At 43.9% G+C, this 14,997-nt stretch overlaps 1 protein-coding gene across 2 annotated transcripts in view; it reads left to right on the forward strand.

The window, feature by feature from the left end:
* The window catches only part of EFCAB6 (EF-hand calcium binding domain 6), a 156,135-nt gene extending 143,147 nt beyond the window's left edge, over positions 1-12,988 (forward strand). For both annotated transcript variants that reach the window (XM_044277843.1, XM_044277844.1), the window contains exons 28-31: positions 971-1,145; positions 2,691-2,875; positions 4,759-4,908; positions 12,479-12,988. In XM_044277843.1, the coding sequence (XP_044133778.1) occupies positions 971-1,145; positions 2,691-2,875; positions 4,759-4,908; positions 12,479-12,601 (633 nt within the window). In that variant the 3' untranslated portion in view covers positions 12,602-12,988. The remainder of the gene's footprint in view (positions 1-970; positions 1,146-2,690; positions 2,876-4,758; positions 4,909-12,478) is intronic.
* Positions 12,989-14,997: the final 2,009 nt, after the last annotated feature.

Here is a 14,997-nt window from a genome sequence, read left to right on the forward strand (position 1 = left end):
ACCTACCTGGGTGGCAGAAGTTATTATTTAATAGTTTGCCGAATGTTGAAATATCAGTTTGTTGTATCCATCTGTGACCTTCTTCAGAATGACTAGGGACTAAGGAGGCCATTTATTTAGACTAGTGTATTACATTACACACCTCTTTTAATCTCTCCCCTGCTGGCCACAATTATTAAGAGTTGCAAGCCGTTTAATAATTGTGGCGCATTTGTGCAGGTCAGTTGTACCAAAATGGAAATCTTCACCAGAAACGGAACTAGTTTCTGGTATAATCTACCCCAGTTTCCCGGCATAGATTGTAATAAATGTGCCAGGCTGGTTTTGGCTGCCCCTGCACTGCCTACTTCCCACCCTGCTTTGCCCACTTTTTGGAAAAAATTGGCCCCAATTTTTTGGTGTACAGTGGTTGATAAATGTCCCCCCAAGTGCATCTCTTAAAGGGGTTGTCTGGGTTCAGAGCTGAATCCGGACATATCCCCATTCTCACCCAGGCAGCCCCTCTGACTTGAGCATTGGAGCAGTTAATGCTCAGATGCTCTCTTTTGCCCTGTGCTAAATCGCGTAGGGCAGAGGCATTTTTTGGAGTTACGGTGACATACCGGGCTCTCCTTGGGGCTGCCAGGTGGAGGCTTCTGCCCAGCGGTTAGCCCAGTGACATCACCGGCAGTGATGGGCGGGCTTTAGCGCTGCCGTAGCCTGTAAAACAGCTAGGGCAGCGCTAAAGCCTGCCCATCAGAGTCGGTGATGTCACCGAACACACTGCTGGGCGGAAGCCTCCGCCCGGCAGTGTGTTATTAGAAATAAATAAGCCCTTGCCCTGTGCGATCCAGCGCTGGGCAAAAGAGAGAATCGGAGCATGAAATGCTCCGATGCTAACATCACAGGGGCTGCCTGGGTGAAATTATGGGTATGTCCGGGTTCAGCTCTGATTTTATTGATTTATTTTCTTACCTCTTTCTTCTTACAGACTCCTGCACTGAGGCCACACACAGCTGCACCGCTCTCTGCGCCAATGATAAACTGTGAGCAAGTCGAAAACAAGTTGAAAAGTAAAGTCTCTAAATGCTGGCAGGACATTCATAGAGCATGTAGAGAAAAAGACCTGGAAAAGGAGGGTCACATCTCATCCACTGACTTCTCAGGTGGAGTTATTATAACATAATGCTTCAGTGCAGTAACTTTTTTTTGTAGATATGTACAGCCATTATGGAGTAGCTCCTACACTTCTGTGCAGATGGTGGAGGCATCAGTAGAAGGTTTAGGTTATGTAGTGCTGTTTACCGTCTACCCTTTAGTGCAACTTCTGGTATTCAAGGACTAAATTGCTAAAGTTGATTGAATTAAGTATCAAGTTTTGCTAACAGTTATATCCATCTATGGAGGGATCTGGTAGTAGGTGGGTTTGATCAAAATAGACAACCTCTTAAATGTGTCCTGGCGTCTATTCATTGGGTTTCTGGTTGCAATAGAATTAACACTTAAAGGAGTTGTTTTGTTTCATATACTGTATTTATGACCTATCCTCAATTATATGGGTCAATTATTGGGAACAAGCATTTCTATTAACACTTGTTCCCAAGAATTGGCCCAAAAATTGTGCAGTGTAATAGGGGCTTAAGTGGCGACATTTCCTTCCCTGCCATCCTACCTCCTCTTCAGAAATGAGATCTTTCCTTTACTGCAGAGGATGGTGTTCATTGGTTATTAGCACTTATTACCAATATTATCATTGACACTTTTTTGTTGTTGCAGTTTTCTACTATAATTTAGGCATCCAAAGGAGCCCCAGTTACAGGGGGAAACAGCCCCTTGTGGGAGCTTTGTACATAGGCAGAGATGATCAGGGTCTGCTAAGACCCTACAGCTCTGTTCTGACCCTGAGACACCTGGCAATCACACAAGCAAACGATCACCTGTGTATGTGTCCAGTAGGACAGGGGCCCCAAACCACATGCGACCCATGGGCTGTGTACTCCTGCTTTACACAAAGGGGTTGTGCAGGATTAGGAAAAACTTGTCTGCTTTCTTACAAAAACAGCGCACACGGGTATTATGTGGTATTATATCTTATCCCCATTCACTTCAGTGAAATTCAGCTGCAACACCAGACACAGCCTGTGGACAGGTGTAGTGCTATATTTTGAAGAAAACAGCCATGTTGTTCCAATCCCGCACAACCCCTTTAATAAACTTGTAGCAGGTGACTGCCATATTATTGTCTTTGTCTGTGTAGGTGGGTATGGTATTGATATTTTACACTGATATATATTTAAGGGGAAACTATAGCCAGGTTTTCATTATTTTTTGGTTATATATCAGGACCTTAGAGGATATTAGCATTGTGGTGAAAGGATTGGGCTGTGACAACCTATCCTTATATTTATTGAAAGCTGAGTGACTGTCTCCATGAACAATCAGAGTAGCTGTTACTGTGTCCTTTGTAGCTAATTTCAGAAATCAGTCTGTAGGTAAGGGGATATGTGCCATAAAGGCAGCCAAATGATGGGGAGGGGAATCAGTCATTGAGCCCTTGGATATAGTCCTGAAAATACGCGTTCCAGACCGTTTCATTCCAGGAAGCACGGCATGGCCCCAGTTGCATTTTGCTGTGGCCTCCTCTGTCTGTGAGTGATGTAAGTGATGATATATGTTACCTTATGTTAATAACTTAGCATACCTTTTTGCAGCTGTTCTGCGGCAGTTTAACATGGATATTTCTGAGGAGGAACTTGAGAACTTAACACTGAAATATGATTTAAGAAACAATGGGAAAGTCTCCTATTCCGATTTCCTGCGAAATGTGACACTTGGAACGACACCTCAAAAAAATGCACTCCTACAGAGGATGAAATTGCAGAAGCCACGCATACCGGTATGTAGTAAAGACACCATATCTGCTCTTTACACAGAATTAGATTCCCTTACCAATCCAAGAACTTCATATAGAAGCAGTGTATGTATCAGACACCTCATTGTTGTCCATTCTTTGTAAGGTCAGTTTCCATCATACTTTATCGAGATTCAAACACTGCATTCACAGTATTTTTCACTGCATTTTTTAGTTCAAAAACACTAAGACCAGAAATCTACAATGCACAACATTTTCTCATTGACTTTTCTACCATTGTTAAAAGGGGTAGTCTGCCTAATGTTTTTTTTTTTGACGGGCACAAAGGCATAAAAAAACCAGAATAAAAAAACATTTTAGTACGCAAAAAAGTTTATCAGCTCACCCGCAGCTAGCAAGAGACTTGCACGGAGCTCAGGGACCAGGAAACTTGCAGAAGGAAAAAAAAAAAGAACGGTTGTCCGCTGTTAAAATCCAAGTTTTATTCAGTATACAATAAAAGTACGGGAACACGAGCCATAACAGGTTGACGCGTTTCCACATCAAGTCTTAGTCATAACCTGTTATGGCTTGTGCTCCTGTACTTTTAATGTATACCGAATAAGGGTCCATTCACACGTCCATAGAATTTGTCCGCACCTGTTCCGCAATTATCCAAAACGGGTGCGGACCCATTCATTCTCTGTGGGGCAGGAATGGATGCGGACAGCACACAGTGTGCTGTCCGCATCCGCATTTCCGGAGCGCACCGCCGATCTTCTGGTCCGCGGCTCCGTAAAAAAATAGAACATGTCCTATTCTTGTCCGCAATTGTGGACAAAAATAGGCAGTTTTATGGGGGCGCTGGCCGGTTGTATTGCGGATCGTGTGAATGAACCCTAAAACTTGGATTTTATCAGCGGGCAACCGTGCTGGAGGATTTCTTTTTTTCCTAGAATAAAAAACATGATACACACCTCACAAAAACGTTCCCTCCCCCTTCCCCCCCTTTGCACCCATTCCACCAGTTACTGGATCCCAGCTAGTCTCTGTATCTTGGTCCCTCTCAACGTTCAGGGAATTCCAACTCAGTCAATCACAGGCTGAGGAAGTTCAGTGACTGACTGAGCGAGCATTTGTCAAGAGAGACCAGGAAGCAGAGACCAGTGAAGACTCTGTAATCATTGGAACTGGAGCCACTGGGTATTGGTGAGGTGAGTATCTCTCTCTTTTGTTTTGATATGCCATTCTGACCACTTTTAAGAAAAAAATCTCAACCAGGCAACCCCTTTAAAAACTGCAAACACAGTGTTTATGAAGAAGACCTGTTCTCTAAATCAACATGTTTTAGTATATTTTTGGTATTTGATCATCTTTGACTTATTGTCATCACAAAAACTTAAAAATAGCCCTTCTCTACAACAACCCTGCCCTTTTTTTCCCTTAAAAACAGGCAGGATTGACAGCAGCACTGAGAATAATTTTACAAAATGTTTCTTGGGAACTCAGAACTGGAGATATATGAGGAAAAAGTGGTATTCATGGAGACAGTGATTTTTCTGGATTTTCTGTTAGTCATCCCATTGATGAACACTGCAGTCAGACGGTCCCGGACCGACATTGTGTTAATGAGGATAATTGTAAATAGATACCCATACATCTGGATAACATAGACTTTCAATTTATTAGTGTCCATTAAAGCCTTTTCTCTTTCTTGTAATATTATCGAACAATAAAAATAAAATAAAAAGAGAAAAAAGCAGAGATCGCATATCCGCATGCTTTTTCTCTTTTTTTGGAATTTTATCTAACAATAAACATGCAGACCTTTGAAACCTTCTTGAAGGGACCTTCAATTTGTATACCGTATATAATGTAGAACTTTGCTATACTTGTTAAGACTCATCGTATATTTTATCAAACTTTAGGTCAGCACTGGATTATACGGACCATATTTTTTAGATGCCATGCTCAGAATCCAGCCGAAGATCCTGAGCAACTGGAGAGCAGTGAGAAGAACTTTCCAGACTCACGATGAGACACGGAGTGGTTATATCAACATTCAGGATTTTAAACAGGTATTATACAAATGTTCATTAGGTTCCCTTGAAAAGACTATCAAGCTTAGCCAAAGTGTTGTATTTTTCAGACTATAATATGCACTTTTTTCCCCCATAGTCTGAATGCTAATGACTGCTTCCACTATGGAAGCGGTCAATAATGGGGGCTGTGTGGTGTGATTTGAGGCTAATATGGTCTGATTGGGGGTCTAATCTGAGTCTGATAGGGTCTGATTGGGGGTCTAATCTGAGCCTGATGGAGGCTGGGGGATCCAATCTGAGGCAGATTGGGGCTGCTGAGTCTGATGGGTGGCTGATCTGAGGCTAATAGAGGCTGGGACTTATGATGGGAGGCTGATTTGAGGCTGGGGGGGTCTGATCTGAGGTGGATGGAGGTTGAAGGGTCTTATCAGAGGTTAATGGAGGCTGGGGGGGTCTGATATGAGGCTTGGGGGCTGATCTGAGGCTAATAGAGGCTGGGGAGGTCTGATGGGAGGCTGATCTGAGGCTGGGGGGTCTGATCTGAGGCTGATGGAGGTTAAGGGGTCTGATCTGAAACTGATGAACCCTGGGGGTCTTTTCGGGGGGTCAGATGAGGATTTGGGGTCTGTTAAAGGGGTTCTGCACTTTCAATTAACTGATGATCTATCCTCTGGATAGATCATCAGCTTCTGATCGGTGGGGGTCCGACACCCGGGACCCCCGCCGATCAGCTGTTTAAGAAGGCAGCGGCGCTCCAGCAGCGCCGTGGCCTTCTCACTGTTTACCGCCGGGCCGCCCGCCCACTGACGTCACGACTTGTATCAACTACAGTGGGCGCGGCTAAGCTCCATTCAAGTGAACAGAGCTTAGCTGCGCCCACTGTAGTTGATACAAGTCGTGACGTCAGTGGGCGGGCAGCCCGGCGGTAAACAGTGAGAAGGCCGCGCCGCTGCCTTCTCAAACAGCTGATCGGCGGGGGTCCCGGGTGTCGGACCCCCGCCGATCAGAAGCTGATGATCTATCCAGAGGATAGATCATCAGTTAATTGAAAGTGCAGAACCCCTTTAAGGTCTGATCTGAGGTCTGATGAAGAATGGGGGTCTGATTTGTGGGTCTGCTCTGAGGTCTGATGAAAAATATTTTTTTCTTATTTTCCTCCTCCAAATCCTAGTTGCGTCTTATAGTCCAAGGCATCTTATAGTCTGAAAATGGCTAGCCTTTTCCTCATGTACATTATTGATCTTTGGAACAGATCCACAGCTTATCAGTCAGATGGCTGGAGTATCAGTTTTCTTATTTTTTTGTAATTTTTGGATCCCTTTGTTTAATCGGACAATAGAAAAAGAAATGCCGTTGAGCGAGAGAACGTGGGGATTTGCCATCATTTCAAATCCGACAGAAAGAAATAGGATATATAAAAGCAATATAAAACAGATTTACTTGTGGTATAGTGCTAACAGTAGTTATCCAAAAAGTATATGGAGCATGAACCACTAGTTTATATGAAGCCCTCCCTTGGCTGTCTACACCAGTGGTCCTCAATCTTCTGTAGGCCATGGGACACTTGCAAATATGACAGATGGTGTCGAACCCCACTGAATAGCGAAAGTGAAGTTTTCTCTTACATATATGGCCTAGCGATATGGCTTGTTCCCTGAAGTTAAAGGGCAGTTCTCCGGCAGTTTAAGGGGATGTCCAGCCATATATATTGATGACCTATTCTCAGGAGCCCTTGCGAGCTCCGCTTCCTGTTCATTATGCTGCACTTCGTCTCGGAAGTGCAGTGTAATGCAAGTACTTGCTCCATTCAAGTGAATGGAGAGAGTACATGTAATTACATTATTCTGCCGCTTCACAGGAAACGAAGCGCAGTCTAAAGATGGAGAAGCGGCGTTTGTATGGAGTGCCACCTCCTTGTCAAACAGTTGATTGGCGGGGGTGCCGGGTGACCTAGGAAAATAACATTACTGAAAATACTTAATATTACTTTATTATAAATATATAATTAGTTATGATGGCTTGTTTTGTTTCGGGACCAATCATTTGGCGAGAAATAAAATGGGCGCTGTCCTATTAGTACACATTAAACCTGTCATAATCACACAGGAGGACAAGTTACTTCAGAACACTGAGCTAAAAAGCTGCCTCAGCCTCTTCTCTGCCTGTCAGGGATTATGATCCTGAATAAAGCTGATAAGATCTTTAGCTGGATCTCTGTAGAAATGAAGCTCATGAGGAGACATGAAGTACAGAGAGGATGGTGGGGTGTGTAGCTAATTAGCTGCAGCACTTGTATGCAGTCTCCATTACCACAGCCCCATATTACCATGGACTGTCCAGTCTGTTTTCTCTGTTCTTCATGTCTCCTCATGAACTCCATTCCTACGGAGATCCAGCTGAAGATCTTATCATCTGTGTTCAGGATCATAATTCCTGACAAGTAGGAGAGGAGGATGAGGCAGCTCTCTAGCTTAGTGTTTTGAAGTGTTCTGACTAGTGGTACCAGTGTCCCTAGTACCACTAGTGCACAGTACTTTCTATAGCTGTCAACAGCTGGAGAGCTACATGTGATGGGAGTAAGAGCCAAATGTCTCTAAAACACTATAAAGCGTTATACTATAATACTACTGTAATAGAATACTATGTTCTATAACTAGAGGAATACTATACTGTGCTATATACTATATTACTATTAGAATATTATAATGTACTATATTACTAGTAGTATAATATAGTACTACTAGAGTATTGTGCTGCAGTATATTGTACTGCTACTAGAATACTATACTGTACTATACTATAGTACTGTTAAAAGAACACTGTGCTCTATTCAGGGCCGTCTTTAATATTGATTGGACCCTGGGCACAAAATTTACTTGGGCCCCCTGGATCCCGCCTTCCCACACCTTAGCAGGCAATCACGCCCTCCACCACAACACACACAAAAAATCCACACATCTGGTAGAGTCCAGTGAATGACTGTAAATACTTCCAGTTCTGAAGACTCCAGCGGCTCAGGATCAGTGCTCTGGGCAGCTGGGCTCAGGCTGGAAGTGGGCACCGCTCTGCAGGAAGGAGACCAGGGCTCGGCTCACCCTAGCGTTACAGTGCACCCCAGCACCACACAGTATGCAGTATAGCACCCTATAGTATACAGCACCACACAGTATGCAGTATAGCACCCCACACTATACAGTACCCCACAGTATATAGTAGAGCAGTATAGTAGCCCACAGTATACAGCACCTCACGGTATACAACACCTCACTGTATACAGCACCCCAAACTATACACAATACAGCCCCCCACACTATACAGTACAGCAGTATAGCACTCCCCCCACTAGACAGGCCCCCCCACAGTATACAGATACAGCCCACCACACAGTATACAGGCCCCCACACAGTATACAGGCCACCACACAATATACAGCCCATTACACAATATATAGCCCACCACACTATATACAGCCCATTACACAATATATAGCCCACCACACAGTATACAGCACACCACACAGTATACAGCCCACCACACAGTATACAGCACCCCACTATACAGTAGTTTACAGTATATTAACATAACAGCCCCTGTCACCTTTTTCTGATGTAATCTTTACACAAAAAAGCTCCACAGTTAACTTCTGTAGGACCTGGGATGACCTCCTAGCCATGTGACCAGTAATTGCTAGGTTACTGGTCACATGGTAATGATGTCATTAAGGTCCTAAAGCAAAACTCATTAAGGTCCTAGAATTAAGATCATTAGCACAGTGCGATCATGATGCCTGTGTAGCCGACAGCCTGACACCCAGGGCAGTAGCTAGCAGGGCTCAAGAGGCAGCTGCCTTGGGCCCCCCAGGAGCAACTGGGCCCAGGGCAGCTGCCCCTTTTGCCCCTTGGTAAAGACGGCCCTGGCTCTATTACAATATATTACTAATAGAATACTATACGGGACTATAGTCCTACTAAAAAACTTTCCCTTGTAGTAAAAAATGGATCTGAATACTTAAGATTACTGTATGCTTATATCTGCAATGAAGATGCCGTCAAATTTAATGGAAAAAAATACTAGTTGGTGCAATTTGACACTCATAAGTTAAGGGGTTCCATAGAGTGATGGAGGTGTCCATTGTGCGACGTATCTAGCACCTTGTTGTGGTTTAAAACAGAAACCCTGATACAGATGTCTTAAAGTGTATCTAAACATCCAACAAAAATTTTTTTTTTTTTAAGTGTTAGAAATGTCCTAAAAATATATTTTCGGTTTACCTTGTGTATTAAATGTCTAATTTTGCCACCGAAAGAGGCCTGTGACGTTTGGGCCTTCTGAAGCACTATTCACTACAGCGCATAGATCAAGCATGTCAAACTCAAAGGCTAACATGGGCCAAAAAAACTAAATTTAAGTTTATGTGGGCCGCATCAAAAAAAAAAAAAACGCAAGTGTGAAAGTAGCCTTAGGGGCGAGAACCTGGGATCTTTCATCCCTTGTCCTATTCAGCTCTATCAGGGTGAATAGGACTTCACACTGTCCCTGCTGCTCTGTGCCTTGTGCACACAGCATCAGGGATGTTACCATGGCAACCAGGGCTTCTGTAGCGTCCTGGCTGCCATGGTAACTGATTGGAGCCCCAGGCTTACACAGCTGGGGCTCCGATCAGAAGCTGCCACTGCACCACCAATGAGGGGGAGGGGAGAGGTCCCTGTGGCCACTGCCACCAATGATTTTAATACTGGGGGGGTTGAGAGGGGCTGGCGCACTGTGCCACCAATGATTTTGATGGGGGGGGGAGGGAGGGAGGGCACACTGCACCACCAATGATAAATTACCCCTTTATACAGGAGGCTGGTACTGGCAGATCAGCAGTTAACCCCTCAGGTGCGGCACCTAAGGGGTTAACTGCCTCTGATCGCAGCTCCCTGTCAGCAGCAGGGTGCCGGCAATGCGATTCTGCTGCCGGCACCCGCCTCCTGTATTGTGTTAAAGACTGACTTTCACTATCAGGCCACACAGAGCGGCGCCCAGCGATGTCTCAGCACTCACCATTAGTCCTGGGCGCCGCTCCGTTCGCCTGCAGTGCTCCATTACTGTCTCCTGCTCCACATGCTGCTGATTACTATCGGAGCGATGGGAGGAGACATCAGCTTCACTAGTGGGCGTTCCTTCTTCCTGGCTGTAGCGCTGTCCAATCGCAGCGCAGGGAGAAGGAACGCCCACTAGTGAAGCTGATGTCTCCTCCCATCGCTCCGATAGTAATCAGCAGCATGTGGAGCAGGAGAGGAGACAGTAATGGGGCACTACGGGCGAACGGAGCGGCTCCCAGGACTAATGGTGAGTGCTGAGACATCGCTGGGCGCCGCTCTGTGTGGGAAATGGGAATAGTCCTATCATTGGTGGCTCAGTGCGCCCGCCCCTCCTCCGCCCCTCTCTCCTCATTGGTGGCGCAGTGCGCCCGCCCCTCCCCCCCCCCCTCTCTTCTCATTGGTGGCAGCGGCAGCAGCACAGGGGGAGGGAGGACAGCTTCCTTCTCCCTGTGCTGCTGAGAGAACATGAGCGCGCCGATAGCAGCGCGCTCATGTTCAGAGATACTAGACTGTCACTGCAGGGCCGCAAAGATATTCATTGCGGGCCGCATGTTTGACACCCATGGCATAGATAATCAGTACATTACAGCCATAGCTGCGGTATATGGATTCCGATGTGTAAAATATGTGCTGCATTGAGCGATGTCCTGGCAGGGGCACACGTTGCTGCTTCTGCCTGTGCCCTTTGCCATTGAGGGATACTAATGTTCTATGCAGAGGTTTTAGCAGAGCACAGCGAGGACAGGCAAGAGCAGCGATGTGCTGTGCAGACCTCCTGTCTGTCTTCACTGCACTCTCCGCTGAAAACTCTGCATAGAACGTTGGTGCATGGTATCCGGCACTGTTGCTCTATGGCAGAGTTTCAGCGGAGAGTATGGGCAGTAGCAGTGAGGTGTGCTCCTGCCAGCACACAGCAGAGCACGGTGTACCAATCAGAATCTGTATACCTCATACATGGCTGCAGGGTACTGATATTCTATGCGCTGTTGCAATACCCCAGAACAGAGTAAGTGCAAAGGAGTTTGTTGTTATGATAATTGGTTCTGCATGGACAGGTCAGGTTTAGCTATCCTGACTCAGCCCCTTTTAGGATGCTAGGAGACGGACTCCCCCCTCCTCCCCTAGTTCAATATGAGAGTGTTGTGTGCTAGCTGTGGAAGAGAGTAGGTACACGTGATCACTCCTTAGAACACTAGGCCTGAGTCCCAGAGAATCATAATCTCTTAGACATTTACAGCAAGAAATTAAATTACTCCAGAGAGAGAAAAGGAAAGGCTAGAAGGTCCAGAATCTGCATGTCTCCTCATACAGCTGATCCGTGGTGGTGTCAGGTGTCACACCCCCACCAATCTGATATTGATGACTTATCCTGGACAACCCCTTTAATACAGTTTGATGTACTACAAATCCCATTCTTTACTTTAGTAAAGAGAGACTTACCTTTTTTTGCCCTATAAGACGCACCCCCCCCCCCCCCCTTTCAAGTGCATCTTATGGGCCGAATACTAATGAGCTCTTCCATTTTGGAAGTGCTCATTAGTACAGGAGGACCGAGGGGCGGTGAATGCAGCTCTCCCTGTGTGGGCTCTGTACTCACCACTTCCTGGTCTACTCCTGCAGGGCTCCGCAAACTGTGGAGTGACCTGCACACAGCATGAGGACGCTAGCGCGCTCTGTGACCTCACAGTGCAGCAGGAAGATCAGGAAAAGAGCTGGATCTTAAGAGCAGTAGCGGCATCTGTAACAGCAGGAGAGGTAAGTTGATTTAGTTTTTTTTGTCTGATTGGGAGTCATATTCACATTGGGTGTCTGATCTGAGGTCTGAATGGGGGTCTTTTTCACAGTGGGAGTCTAATCTGTGGTCTTATTCATATTGCGGATATGATTGGTGGTCATATTCACATTAGGGGAAGAATCTGAAGTCTGAATGGGGGTCTTTTTTACATTGGGGGTCTGAACTGACGTCTTATTCACATTAAGGGTCTAATCTGAGGTCTGATTGGGGGTCTTATTCACATTGGGGGTCTGATCTGATGTCTGATTGGGGCCCTTATTAACATTAGGGGTCTGATCCCTTACAAAACACTTAACACCAAGGGCAACCCAACTACCATCTGACTGAAGCCCCAACATTAGGGTGTGCTCTGTTGGAAGAAAGGGTGCACTCTGCTGTCACTGCCTGGCCCAAGGATGGTATCAGTGTGAGGTCTGCCACTGTGATTTGTGTGAATAACTGTCATTGCCACAGCCACTACAACTTCCATCCTCCTCTCCTCCAGGGCTTGCGGCAATGCACTGAATAGCGCTTCAGGAGGCCCGAACTTCAGAGGCCTCTTTCGTGGTAAAATTAGAAAATCAATAAAAATAAAGTATATTAGAAAAATGACTTTCAGGGTGTTCCTAAATTAGTTTAGGCACAATTTAATTCTATAGCCAACTGGATTTTCATACCTGACTCCATTTAGTACCTTGAGTATGTTTGATTATTGTAATCAATGATCGTTTTTTTTTTATTTCAGGTTCTGCGGAAAATTGGCGTCAACCTTTCCGAGGATGAATTCTTCCACATTTTTGGTTACTTCGACAAAGATTTAAAATCCAAAATATCTTACAATGACTTTTTGAGTGAATTCCTGAAATAATTACATGTGATGTGAACATTTTTATTGAAAACGTGTGAGTTGATTTTTTTGCTCTGACAAAAATGGCATAAATGAATTTACAAATCGCCAGAGTTAACGTTGGCCCTAAGCCTTTGCCTGATAAATAACGTACTAATAGAAAACAAGCACGGTTTCCAAATTCCATGCTAATGAAAAGTTTTGGCTTTCATCAAACAAATTAGTAAGAGAAGAATAACAAGGGCTCTTAAAAAAATACATTTATTAACTAAAATAAAAAAAATTCCCTAGTAAATGAAGAGGTGTGTAATGGATTTTTTTTAATTATCAACCACACAGAAGTTATAAATGAAACATATTATTACCTGTGCTTTCATTAAATCTGTTAATTAAAAAGGCTTTTTAGAAGAAAAGATATTAAATTGCAATGAAGAATATTTTTGGGTGCTTATGCCATTTGCAAAAGCTTTTTATAATTGTAATACTTAATTTAAAAGTATAGATGATATGATATATTTTGACTACATAAATTGTTTTATTTTTAAAAGTTTTTTTCTCCTCATTTCTCCTAATTTTGATGGAATTTATAAAATGTAAGCATTTTGGAACCAACAAAATGATTAAAAACAACATTTATTTTGCCTTTATTATAAGTCACGATAAGGTCACAAATTAGATAGACCGCCATTTCCTGAATAATAATAATAAAATAAAATAAAAACTAGGAATATTATTTGCTTTTGTGAAACTAATCTACGATGGGCCTTTGTCCCAACAGTTCTGCCTGATAATAATGGAGCATATTTTCAGGAACAATGTTTCATTACAATATAACAGGATCCAAATAAGCCGTGCATCACTCTGTACGGCTGCTTCATATTTGTCTGGAATCAGAAAAATTTATTTACATGCATGAGAGGAAATAATAGACTCGAAATTGAAGTCATTGAAGCAAGAAATTATCATATGGCTTGTAGCATTATCTTTAACTTGACTTAATACAGGTATCGGCATTCGTGCAATGCAAGAAATTTCTCAAGCTCGTCATTTAAACCGAAGACTGAAATTATTTTTAGTCTTTAACCATTCCCATTGTTTGCTGGGTTTTACGGCAACATTTACTCAGTCCAGTTCATAAAAGTATACATTTTTATCTGCCACATTAAAAACAAAAACAGCTCGACAAAATTTATATATTTAGCTATTATCTGTCCAGCTTGCTATTCTGCTTTTAGGGTCTTTTTATGAACTTTTTTAGGGGGCAGAGGAGAATAAAGTTAACTTCCTTTAAAGGATCACTAAGAGCTCCATTGATTGCTAGATCAAGGAGAGAGAAGCCCTCACTTTGTCACGTTCTTCCTCCTCGCTGCAGGAGATGGGCTCAGTAGAAGTCTATGGCCTCATCACAATTCCGTCCTCTGCAGGGAAGGGGGAGAGTGTGATCTGATACTTTGATTGACGGGGCCAGGCAGGGGAAACGTGATCACTCCTGGCACTGTCAATCAAAATGGAGGAGGCGTGGCATACCAGAGCCTCTAGATGTAATGCCAATGCCCCTATTGCTCCTACAAGCTCATTTGCATATATGAAAACATCATTTTCCTCAGCAATGCGGGCACATATGAACATGGGACCAACACAGATGCCTTCTGCTGCCATGCACATGTTACAGGTCAGCCAGAGTCATGGGTACAAATCTGCTGACAGATGTCCTTTAATGTGGCGTAAGTCATGTGCGCTAGGATTCTAATTTATTTGCAATAGAAAATCTGCCCCATTATTACATAGTAACATAGCCTGAAAAAAGACATCTGTCCATCCAGCTCGGCCTGTTATCATGCAAAGTTGATCCAGAGGAAGGCAAAAAAAAAAACATGAGGTAGAAGTCAATTTCTCTTATTTCAGGGGAAGAAATTCCTTCCCGACTCCAATCAGGCAATCAGAATAACTCCCTGGATCAACGACCCCTCTCTAGTAGCTATAGCCTGTAATATTATTACCCTTCAGAAATACATCCAGGTCACTTTTTTAGTGAGATTGCACAATATAGTAAAATATATAATAAAAAGACTAAAATTAAGTGGTTTTCCATTCTACGTAAATATAGCCTTGTACTCCCTATTCTTGTGCAGAGCAGCAAGGTTCCTGGGCATGCACAGCACAGTACTGAAGCCAAGCAGAATACACATCCAAGACTTGGAGGATATATAGGGATGACAATGAGCATGGTAGGGAAGGTTTGAAGACTGGTAGAGCTCAAATTTTGGACCCTAATGCAGCATGCCACTCTAATTGCTTCATTTGCATACCTATCTTTACTGCTGGTTTCTTGATTTTAGCAGGAAGTTCTCTTTAATGTGAGATGACCACGATTACATCCCATTATACTATTGTGTGCCAGTGGCCCTAAGAAAGTC

This window comes from Bufo gargarizans, chromosome 2 (assembly GCF_014858855.1).
Source record: "Bufo gargarizans isolate SCDJY-AF-19 chromosome 2, ASM1485885v1, whole genome shotgun sequence".
NCBI classification, from domain to species: Eukaryota; Metazoa; Chordata; class Amphibia; order Anura; family Bufonidae; genus Bufo; species Bufo gargarizans.